This window comes from Oncorhynchus clarkii, chromosome 2, assembly GCF_045791955.1.
Source record: "Oncorhynchus clarkii lewisi isolate Uvic-CL-2024 chromosome 2, UVic_Ocla_1.0, whole genome shotgun sequence".
Lineage (NCBI taxonomy): Eukaryota > Metazoa > Chordata > Actinopteri > Salmoniformes > Salmonidae > Oncorhynchus > Oncorhynchus clarkii.
In genome coordinates, this window is record NC_092148.1 from 35,937,607 (window position 1) to 35,963,478 (window position 25,872).

Genomic DNA, 25,872 nt, shown 5'->3' on the forward strand with positions numbered 1-25,872 from the left:
GATCATTGATGAAAACCTGCTCCAGAGCACTCAGACCTCAGATTTGGGTGAATGTTCACATTCCAACAGGACAATGTCCCTAAGCACACAGCTAAGACAACACAGGATTGACTTCAGGAAAAGTTTCTGAATGTCCTTGAGTGACCAAGCCAGAGCCCGGACTTGAACCGGATCGAGACCGAAAATAGTTGTGCAGCAATGCTCCCCATACAAACTTACAAAGCTTGAGAGGATCTGCAGAGAAGAATGGGAGAAACTCCCCAAATGCACGTGTGCCAAGCTTGTAGCATCATACTCAAGAAGACTCTTGGATGTAATCGCTGCCAATTTGGGCTTCAACAAAGTACTGAGTAAAGAGTTTGAAAACTTATTTAAATATTATATTTATGTATTTAAAAAAAAAAACATTTCTAGAAACCTGTTTTTACTTTGTCATTATAGGGTATTGTGTGTAGATTGATGAGGGGGAAAAAACAATTTAATCAATCTTAGAATAAGGCTGTAACTTAACCAAATGTGGAAAAAGTCAAGGAGTCTGAATACTCTCCGAAGGCATTGTAAATATTGTTTTATTTCTCTGTAATTCTACTAGCCACCTAGAAATGTTATGAAATTGGCTTTCGCTAACCCAGATAGGTTCTCAATCTACCAACCTCTTAACTAGCTACCAGGACATCAATCAAGTTAGCTAGCTTGTCTAACTATCTTAGCTGGCATGCCTGCTGGCAAGGTTGGTAGACTTTCTAAAAGCAACCAATTACTAAATGCACTGAATAAGACTCACCTTCCTTTCCATCTTTTACCCAGATTTGAACAGCGATGCAGAGAAGCATATTTTGTTTCTTTAAAAAAAAATAGACAGCTCCAGAGCTGTGCCTAAAATATGCAGAAAAAATAACATATATTTTTTAATTAAGCATAAAGATTATGCCTCTAGATTGCAAGAAAAAAAGCTGTGTCAGGTGTTTGAAAAATGCTCAATTCTCCAATTTATAGATGTGGGGCAAGCACCCATTCAGACCACCCCCATTCAGATTTTTGGGGCGCATGACAACCTGGGGGGCTGGTCTGGGAATTAATAGAATACCCTCATTGTATCATCCATAAATAAACTGTAGCCTAGTGAAGTGACTTCATGTTTACAACATCCTGAGTTGGAGGCGCGCCGGAGAGGACAGGAGAACTGAAAGTATAGCTGTCAACGTCAATTTATATGCTCCCATGACTTGCTATCAGCAGAAGTGCCTGTGAGTCCTGTGCGCCTGGAATGATGGATAAGTTCAAAACTGTTCTTAAAATTTTTCAGAAACAGCAGACTAGTCTCGGGTTTGGTTTAGTTGCGTTGTTAACTGCAGGCGGGGAACAGATATTTTCGTCAGTGGTGTTCAAATGTCCTTGCAGCGGCTGGAACTTTTCCTACGGCATGGTGTTTCTCTTAGTGCCTGCTCTGGCACTGTTGGTGTTAGGTTACATCATGAGCAATAAAACATGGAAATTGTTTACAGGTTTGTGTTTACGCAAATCCAAATTTTGTAATTTTAAATATGTTTGCGCCAGTGGGGTGGTCTTCTTTCAGATCACCACGACAGCAGCAGTTGCACCTGTCAGTTGGATTGCAGTCGCTTTGCTCAATGGCAATTACTTTGAATGCGCCATGACTGGCGTCAATGTAACGGTTTTCACAAACCACCTTTGCGATGGAAAGAGTCCGCAGTGCCAGGATGAACTTTATAAATTCCCCTGCGGGAGAGCAACCCACGTGCCCCAATCCGACAGCAATGATGTGCTGGCAACCATCCGCGCTGAGTCGCAGGTGAGATAATATTCACACTAATAGAACCAAGTTATGGTTTGAATTATCTATTTTTATCATATCTTCTTTGCCCCATTTTACTCGCTTCAATATGTTTTAGTGGGCTATCCTTGTTTTTGTCGACGGCCTGTTGGAGTGTAGGTGATTAGACTGACAAATTTCTGCTAACGTTAAATGACACCACTGGATGTGTTCTGACAGCTAAGGGAGGTTTAATATATTTAAAACGGACATTATGAAGTGCACATTTTTGCTTTGAAGGCATTTGTTGCATCGCATTTCATTTGGAAATGCCAACATTAAAATGCCCCAAAGCAGAAGTGCCTCAAAGCATAGTCTACTTCCATTGTTATAAAATAGCAGTTATTCTTCCGCCTGACTTAGTTCCTGTATGACTTGTTGTCATTAATGTACAAAACTTCCCGGTGTTTCCCCTATATGAATTTAGCAGTGACAGGCAGCAGCTGCTAAAACGTTTTCAGTGTAAATGTAAAAGTTTAAAACCAGATATAAAGTATGTAGAAAAGATAAGGCAGCCCCCATTGATTTTGATAGAATGTTGGAGTCACTCAGATAGCATAAGAACATGGCTCCATTACAAAATGTGTAGAATTGCAGGAAATAAGCTTTGAAACAGCTACATTCTTTCTCTGTGGCCAAGAGGAGGGCCTCTAAATGGTCGGAAATCGCACCATTGGACACACCCACTCCACCCTATGCTAACTTTGCCACCACTGCTGAAAAAAATCCTACGGGAAACACTGCTTCCTATGTGAAGAGGTGATGGAGGAATTGCTGACCAACACACACCTCTGAAATGAATCTACCGTTCCATATACAGTATGCTTCCCTAATACATTCTCCTGCTACCTGCTATTTTTATAGATATGGTTTGAGTTTGAGCAGTACAGTGTACTGTATTATAACTGTGACATTAACTCAGGCATTCCAAGTAAGGGGTTTAGCAGAATAGTTGAATATTGTGTTGAATGTATTGGTTTTGATTTCAGGTCCTGGGTTGGCTACTGATTGCCTCCATCATGGTCTTTAACCTCCTGCTGACCTGTGTTGCCCGGTGTAACTCCCCAGTCAGCTACCTGCAGCTGAAGTTCTGGAGGGTCTATGCCCAGTGGGAGAGCGACCTGCTGGAAAGCTACACGGCAGATCACGCCGAAAAGCTTGCGGAGAGGAACCTGAAGAGCTTCTTCCAGCAGACGCCTCCAGAGCCTGTCACGACCCCACCTAACCAGGCATGGGAGAAGATCTCGTCCCTCTACAGGTTCAGCACCAGAGACCACTACTACAGCATCCTGCACAAGTACGTGGAGATGTGCCACGACCCAGCAGAGGCCAGGGCCCACAGGATGTCATCTGTCAGGTCAGACGGTCCAGACACTGCTAATCCAGCCGTGCTCGCCTTTGTGGATGAGGGCAAGATGATGCTGTGAATGGGCATGCATATGATCATAGGGACAGCATCACTATCATGACCCAGCATCCTTATTTTTATCATCAAAGTCATGACTCATTATAGAGGATTATTGTCAGCGTTCTAATCTTCGTCATTATCGTCATCATTATTGCAGTGCATCAGGGGATTTTTCAGTAGAAAGACAAATTACATCTGATTAACCACTCTCAGGTCTTCACTTGAATAACAATACTTCCCAATTTTATATTGTTACTTGAAAGTTCACTCACTGTATCACAAGTGATGCTTGCAGCTTTTTATTTGAAATTCTATGCTCAGAAGGGATTTTAAAAATATATTTTTTTTTATAGTTGATCATACTTTCTCTTCTCTTCTACTTTTCTTTTCTCTTTAGTATTTTTATGCTCCTCAGACTTGACCTACATCCAGGTGGTCTGTGGTATTAAACAGGAAAAGCATGGTCTGGTTCTATGAAATGGGGTGGCAGGTAGCCTAGTGGTTAGAGTGTTGGGCCAGTAACTGAAAGACACTGAATCCCCGAGCTGACAAGGTCAAAATCTGTCGTTCTGCCCCTGAACAAGGCAGTTAACCCACTGTTCCTATGCTGTCATTGTAAATACAAATTTGTTCTTAACTGACTTGCCTAGTTAAATAAAAAATAAGGAGCATATTTACTTCCTGTTAGCTAGTGCACTGCAAAATACTTTCAAGTAAAACCCTGTTGCCAGTGTATATGTAGCATCTTTATGACGGTAACCCACAATAATATTTAGTTAGACCTTACAAGCTTGGTCTCCAACGTATTTCTGCGTTATTGTTATTTATATTATTGCACTGTAGACCGAACATTGCCACGAGTGAACTGCGATGAACATCAGCTCTGAATTGAATAATAACTTAGCGAAATGGTTAGATCCGTATCTCTGTGTAAAGCTTAAATGTGCTGCATCGGTATCAGAAGTCTTATGGTACTATCGCGTGAGGGCAATGGGAGTTGTTGTTGGATGAGTGGAGGAGCATGAAAGTATCCACTTTAAGTATGAGGATAATGCAGCAATTTGGTCCAAAAGGGGAAAGTAGAGACTTTTTGAAAGGGAACACGCTATGTTATTGCCACAATGTCACTCCACTCACTGTCATTCGGGAAGCGAGTCCTGTGCCTCGACTTTCTTTCAAACAGCTTTTCACCTCCACCTGCACCTCTGATTACGTCACGCTCACAGTATATCATTTCTGACACCAATGCAAATGAATTTGAGGTAACGGGTCCACAAAGCTCTGAAGACTAACATATACCTTGATAAATTGGTCATTAGGGTAATTTTTACATTTTGTGACAAGATACATTTTGATTTAGTACATTAGGTACCTGATGTGGCTAGTCCAGCCCTGTTAAAAGCTTCTCTGTGGGAGAAATCAATGCACTCAGAGCCTTTTAGGGTGAGGATATTATAGCCCTGTGGGAATTGTAGAGCATAGAAACTCATCACAGCCTTCTATAGGAAATGGGAGGAAACTCTTCTGTTTCCCAACCACTGACTCAGAACACGTGTTTGATCTGCCCATTTCTCCTTTTTCTGAAAAAATGTTAGGTCTTATGCAAGTCTAATGTAATGTCTAGCTAGCTATATGATTGTCTATAAAACTGTGCTCTGTGTTATATTTTGGGGTATGCATGATATGCATCTGCGTGAGGTTCCATAGCTCAGTATTAACATTACTGTTGATTTCCATTTCATTTTGCAACTGCTAATGAATGCAGTGCAGCCTTCGTGCCGAAATACCACATTGCTTTGTGTGTGTGTGTGTGTGTTTATGCGTGTGCGTGTTTGTGCATGTAAGAGAAAGGGAAAACGAAAGAGAGGGCGAGAGAGAGAGCAAAGGGTGATTTCATATACTGTATAATGTTGTATCTGGCTCAAGCTGTATGTGAATTTAATACAGATAATAAATTGTGTTGCTGAAATCACTGTGCTGCTCAAATAACTATCGAAATAAATCTGGTTAAAGTGAAGTTAATGTTTGTTTTTTTGACAGACTGCATGACCCAGTGGCTACTTGTCATATGGCGTCACTCTGAGAGGACAACGGCAGCTGCATGGTCTGAAGTACTAAAACAGATCTACAGGATCTCAGCCAGTTCAGTCACTGCTATTTTATTACCTACGCATAGGAAAGGAGGGGGAGTGACAGAGAAGGACATTTAGAAGGAAGAAATACATATCAGGGTGGGGTTTGAGAGTTGGAGAATGCAGACAACCTCACTGGATTAAGTGGGTGGACAAGGGTGGGGAACAGAGATACAGTGAGGAGAAGAGGGAGGAGTTGGTGAGGAGGAAGAGTGAAAGAGAAAGAACAGGAAGGAGGGAAAGGGAGCGGCAGAAATAGGCTCAGAAGAACTTCAGTGTGTTTGTCTTCGGCTCAAACAGCACAGGAAGTGGAGTGAGTGTTGGGAGACGCAACCGTTTGCGTCTAAACTATTTCACCGCTGTATTTTTCCTCTTCTAATTCTCCATTCTCTTTGCATTATTTTGTTTTTTGCGGAGCGTGCGTGACAAACCCCTCGTCGACACCATGGATAACTTCCAGACCGTCCTGCGCTTTTTCATGAACCAGAAGGCCACCATTGGCTACAGCTTCATGGCCATCCTGACCATCGGGGGAGAGCGAATCTTCTCCATGGTCTCATTCCAGTGCCCCTGCAACCACGACCAGAACTTTGCATACGGCCTGACCTTCCTGTTGGGCCCAGGCCTGGTGCTTCTGGTGCTGGGTCTTTTCTTCAGCAGCAGGCTGTGGCGCCTCTATACTGGCTGTTGCCTAAACCCCATTAAGCTCTGCCCCAGGGGCAACTGTTTCGGCTGCCTCAAAGTGTTTGTCAAAATCTTCTCCGGTGCCTGTGTGGCCCCTATCATGTGGCTGTGTGTGGCACTGTTGAACGGGACCTTCTACGAGTGTGCCGTTAGCGGGCTGGATGATAACCTGGTGGTGGATCTGTTCTGTAAAAACAAGACCTTGATGTGCCGGGAGGAGTTGGCCCGCGTGCCCTGCAGCAAGTCCAAGCTGCCCAGCGACGAGAACATGGAACTGTTGCTCATGTTCCGGGCTCAGTCACAGGTGAGTGCAAGCAGCAGTCAGACCCTGTTTGTGACTTTTGTATGGTGGAATGTCATATTTTTCACTGTCAATGGGTCATTGATACAGCTGCAAATGCTGGTACGAGTCAGACCAAAATGAAGGTGTAATTCGTTGATTTATTTTATTCAATTGACAGTATTGAATATGTTTGTTGTTTGTTAACAATTGTCATTGTTGACATTGTTTATTCATTTTATGTGAGCGTGAGTTTTGGTTCATGTCTGTACATCCCCAGATACTGGGCTGGTGTATCATCATCATTTCAGCCGTTCTAGGGCTCCTCGGGACCTGCTACACCAACTGCCGCTCAAAGGTCAGCTACCTGCAGCTCACCTTCTGGAAGCGCTACGTAGAAAAGGAGAAGGAGCAGTTCGACACATTCGCTATGGAGTATGCATCCAAGCTGGCCGAGAGGAACCTAAAGAGCTTCTTTGAGAACCGTGACCCGGAGATATTCCCATTCCCCAACCACAAGGCCTGGGAGGAGATCTCAGCCCTCTACACCTTCTCCAAGAGTGAGCAGTGCTACAGCACCCTGCAGAGGTATGTGGAGCGTGATGACCGAGACTACAGCCCTGAGAAAAGACCAGTCATGGAGCTGGAGCACGGCATAGAGATGGGCTGAGAGAGGGGCAGACAATGGCAGAGTATGAATTATAGTATATCCTATTTGTTTTACCTTTATAAATGACATGCAGTAAATGCAATAGATTTAACTCACAGACTGAGAAGAAGCGTTGTTGCCTGCATTTCCCCCAAAGCACTGACATATACACAGAGCACCATACAGAAAGTTATTACCAGTGACACAGCAGTGATTTACCGAAGAATGCAGCCATTGCAGAAGTGGTGAAACAGTAGGGCTTCTTGTCTGCTGCAACCCACAGTTCGTGAATGGTCATGAACACTAGCTGATGCAATGTCCCTGTCATAACAAACACTTTGATTTGACAAAGTCTCCTCTACCTCTCTTTGACATGCCTTTGAAGCATTTCATTCACTTTACTGGTACATAATGGTAGGAGAGATATTGTAATTGTATAGCTTTAATTGGGTATTTTGTGTGTAATATTGCACCACAATATGAATGCTACATGAATGACAGAGTTGTACCATGCAATTTGCTTGAAATGTTTACACAACTCAATGTTTACATTATTATGACAACCTGAGCACCATAAAGTGTCTTTCTATGGCACTACAAGCGAAGCAGCTCACTTTATATTTTATGTTAATTTGGGAATAACTCTGCCATTACTACCGTCCTGTTCAATTATTGACATCAATAGTAGTCAATAACTCACACATTAAGAGGTAATAAATAATGTATGACATACGGGATATTCTCACTGGATTCTAAAAAAAACATTTGTTGAACCTGTTTTTTTTTTTTTGTCTCCTTTCTAACATCTGTAAAATCCCTACCATGTAATGTGTAAACACTAAATTAACATGTACATAGAACATTATTTGGACATGTTGCATCATGCCTGATAAAAAAAACATTTTAGGGTGGTGAGTTTGTGTGTAAAAATGGTCCATATTCAACCATGTTTGACTAAGAGGGGGAGAATGCAGCCATATCGGTGTAGTTATAGTACCTTCAGAAAGTATTCATACACCATGACTTGTTCCACATTTTGTTGTGTTAGAGTCTGAATTACAAATGGATTCAATTGATTTTGTTTCTCACCCGTCTACACACAATACCCCATAATGACAACATGTTTTTAGAAATGTTTGCAAATGTACTGAAAATGTAATACAGAAATATCTAATTTGCGTACAGTACCAGTCTCAAGTTTGGACACCTACTCATTCAAGGGTTTTTCTTTATTTTTACTATTTTCTACATTGTATAATAATAGTGAAGACATCAAAACTATGAAATGTAATAAAAACAAGGGCTTTGGGGGAACACATAGTCCAGGTAGCCATTTGATTACCTGTTCAGGGGTCTTATGGCTTGGGGGTAAAAACTGTTGAGAAGCCTTTTTGTCCTAGACTTGGCACTCCGGTACCGCTTGCCATGCTGTAGTAGAGAGAACAGTCCATGACTGGGGTCCTTGACAATTTTTAGGGCCTTCCTCTGACACTGCCTGGTGTAGAGGTCCTGGATGGCAGGCAGCTTAGCCGCAGATGTACTGGGCCATACGCACTACCCTCTGTAGTACCTTGCGGTCAGAGGCCGAGCAATTGCCGTACCCGGCAGTGATGCAACCAGTGCTCTCGATGTTGCAGCTGTAGAACCTTTTGAGGATCTCAGAACCCATGCCAAATCTTTTTAGTTTCCTGAGGGGGAATGGGCTTTGTCGTGCCCTCTTCACGACTGTCTTGGTGTGTTTGGACCATTCTAGTTTGTTGTTGATGTGGACACCAAGGACCTTGAAGTTCTCATTGGGCGCCCATAAAAGTGCTGCCATTTCTTCCGGTGCCATTTTAAATTCAGGTTGTAACCCAACAAAATGTGGAAAAAGCAAAGGTGTGAATACTTTCTGAGACACTGTAGGTGTACGTGTTTAGACCTGCCTTCTCAGACAACCAAGGGCCTCAGGCACCAGGTGCCTCTCACCTCAGCTCTCTATTACGTCATGTATAACTTCCATAACCTTTGACTGCTTTGTTTCCTCAGTCTTGGAAGATCAGAAAGCTATTTTATAAAACAAAATCTGAAATGTAGCTATATACTGAGTGTACAAAACATTAAGGACACCTTCCTAATATTGAGTTGTACCTGCCCCTTTTGCCCTCAGAACAGCTTCAATTCGTTGGGGCATGGACTCTACAAGGTGTCGCAAGCGTTCCACAAGGATAACGGCCCGTGTTGACTCTAATGCTTTCCCACAGTTGTATCAAGTTGGCTGGATGTCCTTTAGGTGGTGGACCATTCTTGATATACACAGGAAACTGTTGAGCATGAAAATCCCAGCAGCATTGCATTTCTTGACACAAAACCGGTGTGCCTGGCACCTATTACCATACCCCGCTCAAAGGCACTTAAATCTTGTGACTTGCCCATTAACCCTCTGAATGACACACTTACACAATCCACGTCTCAATTGTCTCAAGGCTTAAAAATCATTCTTTAACCTGTCTCCTCCCCTTCATCTACACTGATTGAAGTGGTTTTAACAAGTGACACCAATAAGAGATCATAGCTTTCAGCTGGATTCACCTGGTCGTTCTTGGTCATGGAAAGAGCAGGTGTCCTTAATGTTTTGTACACTCAGTGTAGCTCTATGGTTCGGTTTTCTTTAATTAAACAGCCACTACAAACTTAGGCTAACTTTAGCCACCACAAGCTAGCAGTCAATGGAAGTGATAAAGGGATTGTATCATGTATGTCTTTAATGGCCAAATCATCTCCATATTTGGTTTCATGTCACTTATAGGCAGGGCTCCAAATAAAAATAAATCCTTAAGTGCTAATGCTTCCAACTAAAATTCAGATTCTCCAGATTCTCCGTAATGGGACAGTTTCTACATGCATCCAATCCGGACCTACAAAATCATCCTGCTACCAGGGAGATATTTGGGGTGAGATACATTCAAGACACGCACCTGGATACCCGCTTAGGTGCAAAGCTGTCATCAAGGCAAAGAGTGGCTACTTTGAAGAACCTCAGATATAAAATATATTATTATATTATTATTTTATAACACTTTTTTGGTTACTACATGACTCCATGTGTGTTATTTCATAGTTTTGATGTCTTCACTATTATTGTACAATGTAGAAAATTGTAAAAAATAAAGAAAAACCCTTGAATGAGTAGGTGTATCCAAACTTTTGACTGGTACTGTATATTTTAAAGTTCAATCTTGTAGGTCTGTGTCATGACTTCCGCCGAAGTCGGCTCCTCTCCTTGTTCGGGTGGTGTTCGGCGATCCACGTCACCAGCTTTCTAGCCATCGCCGCTCCATTTTTCATATGTCCATTTTTTTTGTCTTGTTCCATACACAGCTGGTTTTCATTCCCCAATCAATCTACATGTATTTAGTCCTCTGTTCCCCATCATGTCTTTGTGTGTAATTGTTCATTGTTAACGGTGTATGTTTACGAGCGATACTTTTATAGTTTATGCTCCGTGTTTTTGGGCACTTATGTCATTTTTGTGCCTATTGTTGAACGGAATAAAAGTTGCGCCTATTTACTCTACTCTGCTCTCCTGCACCTGACTTCGCCTCCCTTACACAGCCTTAACAGTCCGATTGAAAATGTGCTAAATCTGACTTCGAAATGTCCAGCCACCAAATTATTTTATGTATGATATCGGAGGGAATCCAAAATTATTTGTGAATGAAAGATAAAATTGATTTCATAATTGTCAAATTATTGAGCACGTGCTGAAAACTCAGAAATGCTTCAGAAATCGTCCTTATTTTCTTTTACGTGGGGTGGAACAGGGGAACCCAAGAGCAGACTCAGATGAGGAGACTGGGATGAAGTAACCAAGGTATTTACTGAACCCCAGGGGGGAAGTCAGGGGAATCTTGGGCGGGCTGCTGGAAACCAGGTGTGGAGGCTGAGGCTGGAGCGAGAGGGGTTGAGACAGGGTAAGCAGGTCCGGAGGAGAATCCAAAGGAGTAGTAGAGTGGGGAATCCAGGACAGAGGAGCACGATGATGAGACTTGGGACAGGAGACAGGGACCAGAGTCAGAGCGGGCAGAACTGTAGCAGAGAGGAAAACAGCATCAGGCAAGGAAAACAGGATAGCAGGATCTGAACAGTAACAAATGGCTAGAACATGGACTGACTGAGCAGGGATTACGATCCGGTTGCGTGGAAGTGGCAGGGCTGAGTATTTGTAGAGGTCTTGATTATGGAACAGGTTGCAGCTGGTGGGGATCTGCTCTGACTCCAGCACACCTGTCTCTGCCAACACAATCACACACACACACACAGAGAGAGAGGGAGAGAGTACTGGGCGAGTGGTGGCAGGTCACAGAGACACAGGATGAGCAGTAGAGGGCGTTGCAGAAGCACATGTGACATTTTCAGCAGATCAAGATCTGGATATGGACCCCAGCCAAGAGAGGCACATCTGGATTCAATATAGCTTCCTATCTTGAATGTGCTGTGTAAACACAGGTATTGAATTGAATTACTTAATTTTTACAGAAGGAACTTCAGTTGTGGCAAGTCAGATAAGATAAAGATATACACTGTAGTAAACATATAAACAGCAACATTCACACCTGACAGATACAAACGCTTACAAGGTACTGTATACAGTGTAGAGGTCGACCGATTAATCGGAATGGCCGATTAATTAGGGCTGATTTCAAGTTTTCATAACAATCGGAAATGGGTATTTTTGGGCGCCGATTTGCCGATTTATTTATTTACATACATTTTTTTAGAACGGTGGGTTAACTGCCTTGTTCAGAGGCAGAACGACAGATTTTCACCTTGTCAGCTCGGGGGATCCATTCTTGCAACCTTACAGTTAAGTAGTCCAACGCAATAACGACCTGCCTCTCTCTCATTGCACTCCACAAGGAGACTGACTGCCTGTTACGCGAATGTAGTAAGCCAAGGTGAGTTGCTAGCTAGCATTAAACTTATCTTATAAAAAACAATCAATCATAATCACTAGTTAACTACACATGGTTGATGATATTACAAGATATTATCTAACGTGTCCTACGTTGCATATAATCTGACTGAGCATACAAGCATACAAGTATCTAAGTATCTGACTGAGCGGTGGTAGGCAGAAGCAGGCGTGTGAACATTCATTCAAACAGCACTTTCGTGCGTTTTGCCAGCAGCTCTTCGTTGTGCGTCAAGCATTGCGCTGTTTATGACTTCAAGCCTAACAACTCCCGAGATGAGGCTGGTGTAACCGAAGTGAAATGGCTAGCAAGTTAGCGCGCGCTAATAGAGTTTCAAACGTCACTCGCTCTGAGCCTTCTAGTAGTTGTTCCCCTTGCTCTGCATGGGTAACGCTGCTTCGATGATGGCTGTTGTCGTTGTGTTGCTCCGGCCGCAAACCTGAACCTATAGGGGAGGGTCCGGGTGGGCATCTACTCTCGGTGGCGGCTCCGGTTCGGGACGTAGCCTCCGCTCCCTACGCTGATCCCTCCGCTTCTGTGGAACCAGACCGTGGATCGTCACCGGAGACTCCGGACCGTGAATCGTTGCCGGAAGAACTGGACCATGGATCATCGCCGGAGGAACCGGACCGTGGATCATCGCCGGAGGCTCTGAACTGGGAGCCACCGCCAGAGGCTCTGGACTGGGAACCCCCGCCGGAGGCTCCGGACTGCAGCTCGTCGCCGAAGACTCCGGACTGCGGACCGTCGCCGGAGGCTCCTTTCCATGGATCATCACTGGAGGCTTCGGAACATGGATCATCACTGGAGGCTTTGTACGTGGAGCCGGAACAGGTCTCACCGGACTGAGGAGACGTACTGGAAGCCTGGTGCTGGGAGCTGCCACAACACGTCCTGGCTGGATACCCACTTTAGCTCGGTGAGTGTGGAGAGCTGGCACGGGATGCACTGGGCTCTGAAGGCGCACTGGAGGCATAGTGCGTAGAGCCGGCGCAGGATATGCTGGGCCGTGGAGGCGCACTGGAGGTCTGGAGCATAGAGCTGGCACAATGAGTCCTGGCTGAATCACCCCTGTAGCACGGCAAGTGCGGGGAGCTGGAACAGGCCACACTGGGTTGTGCTGGCGAACTGGGGATACTGTGCGTAGAGCTGGCGCAGGATATCCTGGACCGAAGTGACGCACCGGAGGCCAGGAGCACTGAGCCGGCACAATCCGTCCTGGCTGAATGCCCACTCTAGCACGGCAACTGCGGGGAGCTGGCACAGAGCACACCGGGCTGTGGATGCGCATTGAAGGCATGGTGCGCAGAACCGGATAACACGGTGCTTGACCAGAGTCAGGTCTGAACCCTGACTTTGCCAATCTCCCCGTGTGCCTCTCGTGCTTGCTTTGTTGGTTTAACTCCTCGTAAAGTTGCCGTTCCGCTTTCGCTGCCTATATCTCCTCCTTCGGACGGTACCCCCTGTATATAGCCTGGCTTGTTATTTTACTGCTGCTGTTGAATTATTTGTTACTTTTATTTTCTATTTTCTACTTAACACTTTTTTTTCTTAAAACTTCTTAAAGCATTGTTGGTTAAGGGCTTATAAGTAAGCATTTCACTGTAAGGTTGTATTCGGCGCATGTGACAAATAACATGTGATTTGATTCAACTAAATCTTGTAATAAATCATGTAGAAATTGAGCAAGTTGAGATGACTAAACTACTTGGAGTAACCCTAGTGTGACGATCGTCTGAAGAAGTAGACCAAGGTGCAGCGTGGTAAGTGTTCATGATCTTTAATAATCAGAACACCAAACAAAAACAACAAAAAGGAATAATGAACATCACGTTCTGCCGGCTTCACAGAGCTAACAAAAAACAAGATCCCACAACATAGGTGGGGAAACAGGCTACCTAAGTATGATACCCAATCAGAGGCAATGATAAACAGCTGCCTCTGATTGGGAACCACACCCGGCCAATACCAAAGAAATACAAAACATAGAATGCCCACCCCACATCACACCCTGACCTAACCAAACAGAGAAATAAAACGGCTCTCTAAGGTCAGGGCATGACACCTAGATTGTAAACTGTCATAGTCAAAACATATTGATACAACAGTAGTTAAGACGTGGAGATGTATGTCCATAATAAGGCGCTGCTCTTCCTTCTTAACAACACTATCAACAAGACAGGTCCTACAGGTCCTAGTTTTGTCGCACCTTGACTGCTGTTCAGTCGTGTGGTCAGATGACACAAAAAAAGAACTTAGGAAAATTGTAATTGGCTCAGAACAGGGCAGCACGGCTGGCCCTTGGATGTACACAGAGAACTAATATTAATCATATGCATGTCAATCTCTCCTGGCTCAAAGTGGAGGAGAGACTGACTTCATCACTACTTGTATTTATGAGAGGTATTGACATGGTGACTGCACAGAGCTGTCTGTCTAAACTACTGGCACACAGCTCGGACACCCATGCATACCCCACAAGAGAACAGACTATGGGAGGCACACAGTACTACATGAGACATGACTACATGGAACTCTATTCCACATCAGGTAACTGATGCAAGCAGTAAAATTAGATTAAAAAAAACAGATTTAAAAAACACCTTATGGAACAGTGGGGACTGTGAAGCAACACAAACATAGGCACAGACACACACACAGACACACACAGACACACACACACACACATGCGGGGGCGGCAGCGTAGCCTAGTGGTTAGAGCGTTGGACTAGTAACCAAAAGGTTGCTAGATCAAATCCCCAAGCTGACAAGGTACAAAATCTGTCCCTGAACAAGACAGTTAAAACCTGTTATGGCGACCCCCCCATTCAGCTGAAAGGGTGGTGCGGGCAATTCAAAAATATTCTTTAGAAATATTTAACTTTCACACATTAACCCACTGTTCCTAGGCCATCATTGAAAATAAGAATTTGTTCTTAACTGACCTCCCTAGTTAAATAAAGATAAAATACATAAACATACACATGGATTTGTGGTAGTGGTGGAGTAGGGGTCTGAGGGCACACAGTGTGTTGTGAATGTATTGTAATGTTTATAAAATGATAGAAACTGCCTTAATTTTGCTGGAGCGGGAGCAGGTGTGACAGATTACTTCATTGGCAAAATGGACTAACTTAGGCAGAAAATGCCAACAACAAACAGTGAGCCATCATATTCATGCATAAAAGACGAATAATGAAAGAAAAGCATTGTAAGATTGAATTTTGTAAAGTTAGTGAGGGAGAGGTTGAAAAATGATTGTTATCTATCACAAATAGCAAAATAACTGCAACCCTAAACAAAGAGTTGTAGACCGTTTTAGAATGGGTGGCCAGTAATAAACTGGTCCTGAACATCTCTTAAACTAAGAGCATTGTATTCGGTACAAATCATTCCCTAAGTTCTAGACCTCAGCTGAATCTGGTAATGAATGGTGTGGCTGTTGAGCAAGTTGAGCAGACTAAATTAATTAAGTGTTACCATAGACTGTAAACCGTCATGGTCAAAATATATTGATTCAATGGTTGTAAAGATGGGGAGAGGTCTGTCCGTGATAAAGAGATGCTCTGCTTTTTTGACGCCAGACTCCACAAAGCAAGTCCTACAGGCTCTAGTTTTATCTTATCTTGATTATTGTCCAGTCATATGGTCAAGTGCTGCAAAGGACCTAGTTAAATTGCAGCTGGCACAGAACAGAGCGGCACGTTTTGCTCTTCATTGTAATCAGAGTGCTAACATCAATCATATGTGTAACAGAGTTATATTGGTTGCCACTGTATTGTTGAGCCAATGGGTTTTTGGTTTTAGTTTTGTCTTGCCTTCACCTACTCAACATGGCATCTTATTGGCTGGTTTGCGTAGCTTGCTGACGAGGGAGGATGTTTCATTAGAATCGTCCCAGTGAACAAGCACCAAACCAGCGGTAAATTGGTTGCAAAGCGCTGCATGTCAAAAGTGATTTTTCTACTCCCAAGTGATGATTTAAATGTACAATTTATATCAATTTGTTTGTAAATGTTATTCGAACATCACACATAAGATGCAGCATTTTTTTTGGTGCATATTTGTTATGTATTGTTGTAGAGAATTCCAACTAATACTAGCTAGCAACTTACTGTGTCTGGTGGGGGGGTTCGTATATTTTGTACAGTGCGTCACGTGCAGAGTTGGATGGAGAGCTGTGCATTGCATGACGTGCAATTTTGTGCTGTTTCTATCAGGTACATTGTTCAAAATATTATATTGTATATTGTAATTGTTATATTATTTTGTTAACTACATTGCCCAGTGAACAAGCGCCAAACCAGCGTGCGTCACGTGCAGAGTTGGATGGTGAGTTGTGCATTGCATGACGTGCAATTTTGTGCTGTTTCTATCAGAATAAAGCTCCATGACTGGTGCTACAAATTGGTGCTCGTGTCGATGATTGATTGTACACAACGCAAGAAGAGTACTGTTACATATGCATGCCAGTCTCTCTAGGCTAAGAGTTGAGTAAGGACTGCATCGCTTCTTGTTTTCTTAAGTGACATTCATGTGCTGGAAATACCAATTAGTTTGCATAGCCAACTTACACACAGCACTGACACACACACATTTACCCCACCAGACATGCCACCAGGGTTATTTTCACAGTCCCCAGGTCAAGAACAAATTCAAGGAAACATACAGTATTATTCAGAGCCATGATTGCATGGAACTCACTTTCATCTCATATAGCACAAGTGAACAGCAAACCTGGTTTAAAAAAAACCTAATAAATCAACACCTCACCACACAACGCCTATCCCCCATGTGACCTACTTGTTGTGTATGTACTGACATGTATGTGTAAATGATAGACGCAATCACACACGCACACTACATGTTCATATTTTTAAATGCATGTAAATTGTAAAGTATTTTTTCTGTAATGTCTTTTTCGTTTTTTGTCGGACCCCAGTAAGATAGCTGTTGCCATTGGGGATCCTAATAAAACACACAAAACATTCATGTATAAACAGTGCAGCATACCTTGCAGCAATGGATTTTTTTTGTGTAGTATAGGTTACTTTTAATCATGTTGGTTCCACATTTCAGTGCTGAGACAGGTTATAATACAGATATTACAAAGATTATTGTGCATGCATTATATTTCCATATAGTGTAGATGTTAAGACTGATACAACAGAACAAAAGTAGTTGGCTCTCAGACGATATTGAACTCGCAGACAGACGCCTTCTCAGCACGACAGCTCTCATCAAACCACTTTCCATTGGCAGTGGTGGAAAGGATGGCACAGTTGTGGGAACGTCCACCGTCTGGTTGGTTGGTAATGTCAGTCTCCCAGTTCTTAAAGCGCAGGTTGGTGCCCGCCTGGTCGAGCCATTCCCCCTCGGTCACCATGTCATTGATGCCCAGCCATATGTGTTCCTCAGGGCCGATGCTCCGGCGGACATAGTCAGCAAGCTGATCGTTGTCGTCCCCTGTCAAAGGGGTGCTGATTGTGCCCCCTTTAGCAATGCAGTCATCGTAGGCTGTGTGGTAGATCTTCTTAGCGGCGTCGGCCAGGAAGCACTTGCCAATAATCTTGATGCCTTTCAGGCAAACTGGAAGAACATTTATATCAAAGTTGGATTATTTTTACAGCCCAATATCCACAACATCGTCACAGAAAACAAAACGTTCATATGTATTCTACTGCCATACAGTGCCTTCAGAAAGTATTCACACCCCTTGACTTGTTCTACATTTTGTTGTGTTACAGCCTGAATTTACATAATAGGGGGTTTAATTTTCTCGCCCCAAACAAAAGAGCGAGGTGTAAACCTCTAAATAATACACGGGACGAGACTTGGAAAACAAGTGCATAATAACACATAGCATGGAAGCCGATACAACAGAACAGGTGCTCACAAGACCAACAGACATGGTAACAATAACCGACAAGGACAATGGGGAACAGAGGGCACATATATACACATACTAATCAGGGGGAATGGGAACCAGGTGTGCGTAATGAAACAAGACAGTCCGGGGTTGGTGGTAATGAATCCAGTTCAGTGGTGCTTTAAAATGCCGGTCTACGTAGACCTCCGGAGCTGGTGAACGGAATGAGCAGCAATACAGAGGGGGGGGGGGGGGGGGGGGGGGGGGGGGGGTCCGTGACAGAAATATTGTACAATCCAGATGTGCAAAGCTCTTAGAGACTTACCCAGAAAGACTCACAGCTGTAATTGCTGCCAAAGGTGATGTTTTACTCAGGGGTATGAATACTGATGTAAATTAGATATGCCTGTATTTCATTTAGATCTCTAAAAACAACATGTTTTCATTTTGTCATTATGGGGTATTGTAGAGAGATGGATGAGAACAAACCAACAAATCCAGGCTGTAACACAACAAAACGTGGAACAAGTCAAGGGGTATGAATACTTTCTGAAGGCACTGTACATGTCAATACATGCATACTTTATGGGCATACTTTATAATCTAGACCAACTGTTTTAACATATCCTTCTGTTAGTACTTTAAATATTCATGTTAAGGCAACACCCCAAATTGAATGCAGACTCAACAACTTCCCTTGACCAATGCAATACATTCCCTGTTGCAGGGCACAGGTGCTCCCTGTCATGTGAAGTGGTCTCTAAGATCGCTTCAGGGCACCACAATAGACTAGGACAACCAGATCACTTGTGACTTGCATTTTCACTATGCTTCACTGAGATTAGAGTACAATTTCAATATCAACAGTAACATATCCCTTACCTGATTGCAAGGCTTGCTGCTCTTTCAATAGATTCAACTCCAGCACTATGTTATCAATCTGTTTCTTCAGCTCCTCAATGGCAGCATTATTTTCAGCATCTATGTTGAAGAAATTGGAGAAGAATCAACTAAGTTTTACAACTAGAACTGTACCAAGGAGGATGGTTTATGGTTGAGCAGTATTGTGCTCAACCTCTTATCTACTCAAAGTAAATGATCAACTAACATTGACTCAAACATATTGAGCTTTTTAAAAAAAAAATATATTATTCTTTCCACGTAGAGATAAAATATGTGTCCTACCTTTCTTTCCGCCCTTTTTCTTAGATGAGGTCTGTTGGAATGTGGATTGGCCGAGGAGGAGAAGGCAAAACAACAAATGCACACCACTGACATGCATGGTGTATATCTTAGTAGCCTATATTGCCACTGATATGATGTGTAAACGACTGTTTATATTTCCACTACTAGCCAGGAAAAATATGTTTCGAGAATTGGCACTCTGGGAGTTGACAGAGGAAATCTCAACTTTGAGAGAACAAATGTTTTACAGATGTCAAACTGGCGTTTGTTCTTTTATTCCCTTTTTCTTTTGACAAGGGGTGGAGCAGGATGTTCATTGATGACTTTTTAACCCTGTTGAGGCGGGGGTGACATTAGCTCTATGTGTTAACATAGGTTACCCATATGTTTCCTTTTTGGTTCCCATAATAAAACATTTAAGGGCCATTTTCTATTTTACCATTGGCCTACGTATTTCCCCCTGCACCTTGTATTCTAAATTGAACAACAAGTTGTCGGGCTATTAGAATTAAATGATCAAAGCAGCCTTAGTATAATCTTGTATAAACATTAGGCCTGTAACTGTTAGCCTATGCATTTATTACCATAACAAAATGTGACAAAGTTGTATAAGTAAACTCGGGCACTCTTTATAGACATCTGTTATAATTGTAGTAGAATACTGGCTGAGGTCCAGGGAGTATGTTTCCTTTGTTTCAGGGGCTCCAATGGTCTATGTGTTGGGTGGATTGGGAGCGCTATAAACCCTGCATCTGGTTGTTCTCAGCTAGCTGGACAAGGTTTGGCTGACATGTGGCAGCCTTACACCATGACAAAAGAGTGTCCGTTTGTTTTTGGATTTCACATGCACAGACCACAGATTCCCATTGTCTCAAACTTGTGGCCATGCAAAAATGCAAATATATCTCACAAACTTCATTGCTGTGGGGAGTATAAGAAGAGTTTATTTCCAACATATTTTTCACATTTGTGTTTTTTCATCAGAAATTATTACTTATGGTACCTTCCTGTTTGTGTAAAATATTACTGTTCTCAGATTTTTTTATTAATAGATTGTAGATGTGTTAAAAAAAAAAAAATTGCAAAACGCTATACTTTTTTCCAAATTTCAATTTTTTTTTTCACGGGCCTACACACAATACCCCATAATCCCAAAGTGGTATTATGTTTTTAGACATTTTTACAAATGAATAAAAAATGAAAAGCTGAAATGTCTTGAGTCAATAAGTATTCAACCCCTTTGTTATGGCAAGCCAAAATAAGTTCAGTGGTATAAATTGGCTTAACAAGTCAAATCAAATCAAATCAAATTTTATTTGTCACATACACATGGTTAGCAGATGTTAATGCGAGTGTAGCGAAATGCTTGTGCTTCTAGTTCCGACAATGCAGTAATAACCAACAAGTAATCTAACTAACAATTCCAAAACTACTGTCTTATACACAGTGTAAGGGGATAAATAATATGTACATAAGGATATATTAATGAGTGATGGTACAGAGCAGCATAGGCAGTATACAGTAGATGGTATCGAGTACAGTATACACATGAGGTGAGTATGTAAACAAAGTGGCATAGTTAAAGTGGCTAGTGATACATGTATTACATAAGGATGCAGTCGATGATATAGAGTACAGTATGTACGTATGCATATGAGATGAATAATGTAGGGTAAGTAACATTATATAAGGTAGCATTGTTTAAAGTGGCTAGTGATATATTTACATAATTTCCCATCAATTCCCATTATTAAAGTGGCTGGAGTTGAGTCAGTGTCAGTGTCAGAGTGTTGGCAGCAGCCACTCAATGTTAGTGGTGGCTGTTTAACAGTCTGATGGCCTTGAGATAGAAGCTGTTTTTCAGTCTCTCGGTCCCAGCTTTAATGCACCTGTACTGACCTCGCCTTCTGGATGATAGCGGGGTGAACAGGCAGTGGCTCGGGTGGTTGATGTCCTTGATGATCTTTATGGCCTTCCTGTAACATCGGGTGGTGTAGGTGTCCTGGAGGGCAGGTAGTTTGCCCCCGGTGATGCGTTGTGCAGACCTCACTACCCTCTGGAGAGCCTTACGGTTGTGGGCGGAGCAGTTGCCGTACCAGGCGATGATACAGCCCGCCAGGATGCTCTCGATTGTGCATCTGTAGAAGTTTGTGAGTGCTTTTGGTGACAAATCGAATTTCTTCAGCCTCCTGAGGTTGAAGAGGCGCTGCTGCGCCTTCTTCACGATGCTGTCTGTGTGAGTGGACCAATTAAGTTTGTCTGTGATGTGTATGCCGAGGAACTTAAAACTTGCTACCCTCTCCACTACTGTTCCATCGATGTGGATAGGGGGGTGTTCCCTCTGCTGTTTCCTGAAGTCCACAATCATCTCCTTAGTTTTGTTGACGTTGAGTGTGAGGTTATTTTCCTGACACCACACTCCGAGGGCCCTCACCTCCTCCCTGTAGGCCGTCTCGTCGTTGTTGGTAATCAAGCCTACCACTGTTGTGTCGTCCGCAAACTTGATGATTGAGTTGGAGGCGTGCGTGGCCACGCAGTCGTGGGTGAACAGGGAGTACAGGAGAGGGCTCAGAACGCACCCTTGTGGGGCCCCAGTGTTGAGGATCAGCGGGGTGGAGATGTTGTTGCCTACCCTCACCACCTGGGGGCGGCCCGTCAGGAAGTCCAGTACCCAGTTGCACAGGGCGGGGTCGAGACCCAGGGTCTCGAGCTTGATGACGAGCTTGGAGGGTACTATGGTGTTGAATGCCGAGCTGTAGTCGATGAACAGCATTCTCACATAGGTATTCCTCTTGTCCAGATGGGTTAGGGCAGTGTGCAGTGTGGTTGAGATTGCATCGTCTGTGGACCTATTTGGGCGGTAAGCAAATTGGAGTGGGTCTAGGGTGTCGACTAGTCTCTCAAAGCACTTCATGATGACGGAAGTGAGTGCTACGGGGCGGTAGTCGTTTAGCTCAGTTACCTTAGCTTTCTTGGGAACAGGAACAATGGTGGCCCTCTTGAAGCATGTGGGAACAGCAGACTGGTATAGGGATTGATTGAATATGTCCGTAAACACACCGGCCAGCTGGTCTGCGCATGCTCTGAGGGCGCGGCTGGGGATGCCGCCTGGGCCTGCAGCCTTGCGAGGGTTAACACGTTTAAATGTCTTACTCACCTCGACTGCAGTGAAGGAGAGTCCGCATGTTTTCGTTGCAGGCCGTGTCAGTGGCACTGTATTGTCCTCAAAGCGGGCAAAAAAGTTATTTAGTCTGCCTGGGAGCAGGACATCCTGGTCCGTGACTGGGCTGGATTTCTTCTTGTAGTCCGTGATTGACTGTAGACCCTGCCACATGCCTCTTGTGTCTGAGCCGTTGAATTGAGATTCTACTTTGTCTCTGTACTGACGCTTAGCTTGTTTGATAGCCTTGCGGAGGGAATAGCTGCACTGTTTGTATTCGGTCATGTTACCAGTCACCTTGCCCTGATTAAAAGCAGTGGTTCGCGCTTTCAGTTTCACGCAAATGCTGCCATCAATCCACGGTTTCTGGTTAGGGAATGTTTTAATCATTGCTATGGGAACGACATCTTCAACACACGTTCTAATGAACTCGCACACCGAATCAGCGTATTCGTCAATATTGTTATCTGACGCAATACGAAACATGTCCCAGTCCACGTGATGGAAGCAGTCTTGGAGTGTGGAGTCAGCTTGGTCGGACCAGCGTTGGACAGACCTCAGCGTGGGAGCCTCTTGTTTTAGTTTCTGTCTGTTGGCAGGGATCAACAAAATGGAGTCGTGGTCAGCTTTTCCGAAAGGAGGGCGGGGCAGGGCCTTATATGCGTCGCGGAAGTTAGAGTAACAATGATCCAAGGTTTTTCCACCCCTGGTTGCGCAATCGATATGCTGATAACATTTTGGGAGTCTTGTTTTCAGATTAGCCTTGTTAAAATCCCCAGCAACAATGAATGCAGCCTCCGGATAAATGGATTCCAGTTTGCAAAGAGTCAAATAAAGTTTGTTCAGAGCCATCGATGTGTCTGCTTGGGGGGGGGGATATATACGGCTGTGATTATAATCGAAGAGAATTCTCTTGGTAGATAATGCGGTCTACATTTGATTGTGAGGAATTCTAAATCACGTGAACAGAAGGATTTGAGTTCCTGTATGTTTCTTTCATCACACCATGTCTCGTTAGTCATAAGGCATACGCCCCCGCCCCTCTTCTTACCAGAAAGATGTTTGTTTCTGTCGGCGCTATGCGTGGAGAAACCCGCTGGCTGCACCGCCCTCGATAGCGTCTCTCCAGTGAGCCATGTTTCCGTGAAGCAAAGAACGTCACAGTCTCTGATGTCCCTCTGGAATGCTACCCGTGCTCGGATTTCATCAACCTTGTTGTCAAGAGACTGGACATTGGCGAGAAGGATGCTACGGAGTGGTGCACGATGTGCCCGTCTCCGGAGTCTGACCAGAAGACCGCCTCGTTTCCCTCTTTTGAGTCGTTTTTTTGGGTCGCTGCATGGGATCCACTCCGTTGTCCTGGGTGAAAGGCAGAACACAGGATCCGCGTCGCGAAAAACATATTCTTGGTCGTACTGATGGTGAGTTGACGCTGATCTTATATTCAGTAGTTCTTCTCGACTGTATGTAATGAAACCTAAAATGACCTGGGGTACTAATGTAAGAAATAACACGTAAAAAAACAAAACACTGCATCGTTTCCTAGGAACGCGAAGCGAGGCGGCCATCTCTGTCGGCGCCGGAAGTTGACATAATAAGTTGCATGGACTCACTCTATGTGCAATAATAGTGTTTAACATTATTTTTGAATGACTACCTCATCTCTGTACTCCACTCAAACAATTATCTGTAAGGTCCCTCAGTTGAGCAGTGAATTTCAAACACAGATTCAACAACAAAGACCAGGGAGGATTTCCTGATGTCTCGCAAAGAAGGGCACCTACTGGTAGATGGGTAAAAAAAAGCAGACATTGAATATCCCTTTGAGCATGGTGAGGTTCTTAATTACACTTTCGATAGTGTATCAACACACAGTCACTACAAAGTTACAGGCGTCCTTCCTAACTCAGTTGCTGGAGAGGAAGGAAATGGCTCAGGGATTTTACCATGAGGCCAATGGTGACTTTAAAACAGTTATAGAATAATGGCTGTGACAGCAGAAAACAGAAAATGGATCAACAACATTGCAGTTACTCCACAATGCTATCCTAAATGACATAGTAAAAATAATGAAGCAGAATAAAAATACAGAATAAAAATATTCCAAAACATGCATCCTGTTTGCAACAAGGCACTAAAGTCATACTGCAAAGATTTTGCAAAGCAATTCACGTTTTGTCAAGAATACAAAGTGTTTGTTTGGGGCAAATCCAATACAACACATTAAGGGGTACCACTCTCCATATTTGCAAGCATACTGGTGGCTGCATCATGTTATGTGTATGATTGTAATCGTTAAGGACTGGGGAGTTTTTCAGGATAAAAAAGAAATGTAATGGAGCTAAGCACAGGCAAAATCCTAGAGGAAAACCTGGTTCAGTCAGCATTCCACGATACACTGGGAGATTAATTCAAATCTACACTGGAGTTGCTTACCAAGAAGACAGTGAATGTTCCTGAGTGGCCGAGTTACAGTTTTGACTTAATCTTGCGACTATCAATCCCGGATCCGGGAGCGTAATCATAGCCTCAAACGAATTAGCATAACGCAGCGGACATAAATCTTCCTACAAAATCTTCCTATTCATGAAATTCACAAATGCAATATATTGAGACACAGCTTAGCCTTTTGTTAATCACACTGTCATCTCAGATTTTCATAATATGCTTTACAGCCAACGCTAGACAAGCATTTGTGTAAGTTTATCATGGCATAATGCTATGCTAGGCTCTGCTGGCAGCAGGCAACATTTTCACGAAAATAAGAAAAGCAATCAAATTAAATCATTTACCTTTGAAGAACTTCGGATGTTTTCACTCAAAATAGTATTTTTGTAGGCGAAATAGCTCCCGTTTGTTCGTCACGTTTGGCTGAGAAATCGACCGGAAAATGCGGTCACTACAACGCCAAACTTTTTTCCAAATTAGCTCCATAATATCGACAGAAACATGGCAAACGTTGTTTAGAATCAATCCTCAAGGTGTTTTCACAAAACAATTTGATAATATATCGGGGCAATTGGTTTCTCATAAGAAGCGATTGGAAAAATGGCTACTTGTGTACTTTACGCAAGATTTTCTGCGGGACCCACCATGTGACCACTTGCTAAATGTGGTCCCTTACGGCTATTCTTCAACATAAATGCGTAAAAAGACGTCACAATGCTGTAGACACCTTGGGGAATACGTAGAAAACGTAAGCTCATTCGTAGCTCATTCACAGCCATATAAGGAGTCATTGGCATGAGGCGGTTTCAAAAAATGCGGCACTTCCTGATTGGATTTTTATCTGGGTTTCGCCTGTAACATCAGTTCTGTTGCACTCACAGACAATACCTTTGCAGTTTTGGAAACGCCAGAGTGTTTTCTATCCAAAGCTGTCAATTATATGCATAGTCGAGCATCTTTACGTGACAAAATATCTTGTTTAAAACGGGAACGTTTTTCATCCAAAAATGAAAATACTGCCCCCTAGTTACAAAAGGTTTTAAATCTACTTGAAAATCTATGGCAAGACTTGAAAATGGTTGTCTAGCAATGACCAACAACCAATTTGACAGAGCTTGAAGAATTTTGAAAATAATAATGGGCAAATATTTTACAATCCAGGTGTGGAAAAGTCTTAAGAGACTTACCGAGAAAGACTCAGCTGTAATCACTACCAAAGGTGCTTCTACAAAGTATTGACTCAGGGGTTTGAATACTTATGTAAATTA

The 25,872-nt window shown here is 43.2% G+C and overlaps 3 protein-coding genes across 5 annotated transcripts; 2 read left to right on the forward strand and 1 right to left on the reverse strand.

Moving 5' to 3' along the window:
• Positions 1–1,183: 1,183 nt before the first annotated feature.
• On the forward strand, positions 1,184–5,259 carry LOC139381121 (calcium homeostasis modulator protein 6-like). 2 transcript variants are annotated; one of them, XM_071124433.1, is made up of 3 exons: positions 1,184–1,247; positions 1,558–1,813; positions 2,824–5,259. In XM_071124433.1, exons 1-3 carry the CDS (start codon positions 1,222–1,224, stop codon positions 3,259–3,261), a joined length of 720 nt encoding a protein of 239 aa, XP_070980534.1. In that variant the 5' UTR covers positions 1,184–1,221; the 3' UTR covers positions 3,262–5,259. The 2 variants fall into 2 exon arrangements, with proteins under 2 accessions (XP_070980534.1, XP_070980523.1); XM_071124422.1 differs by having other exon boundaries at positions 1,231–1,813.
• Positions 5,260–5,616: 357 nt separating this feature from the next.
• On the forward strand, positions 5,617–10,474 carry LOC139367182 (calcium homeostasis modulator protein 5-like). Of its 2 annotated transcripts, XM_071105340.1 has the most exons (3): positions 5,617–6,362; positions 6,619–7,030; positions 9,833–10,474. In XM_071105340.1, exons 1-2 carry the CDS (start codon positions 5,820–5,822, stop codon positions 7,006–7,008), a joined length of 933 nt encoding a protein of 310 aa, XP_070961441.1. In that variant the 5' UTR covers positions 5,617–5,819; the 3' UTR covers positions 7,009–7,030; positions 9,833–10,474. The 2 variants fall into 2 exon arrangements, with proteins under 2 accessions (XP_070961441.1, XP_070961430.1); XM_071105329.1 differs by lacking the exon at positions 9,833–10,474 and having other exon boundaries at positions 6,619–7,797.
• Positions 10,475–16,999: 6,525 nt separating this feature from the next.
• On the reverse strand, positions 17,000–19,205 carry LOC139381130 (C-type lectin domain family 3, member Ba). The gene is made up of 3 exons (XM_071124446.1): positions 18,997–19,205; positions 18,694–18,792; positions 17,000–17,531 (listed from the first exon to the last, which is right to left on the reverse strand). Exons 1-3 carry the CDS (start codon positions 19,091–19,093, stop codon positions 17,131–17,133), a joined length of 597 nt encoding a protein of 198 aa, XP_070980547.1. The 5' UTR covers positions 19,094–19,205; the 3' UTR covers positions 17,000–17,130.
• Between the last annotated feature and the right edge of the window lie 6,667 nt (positions 19,206–25,872).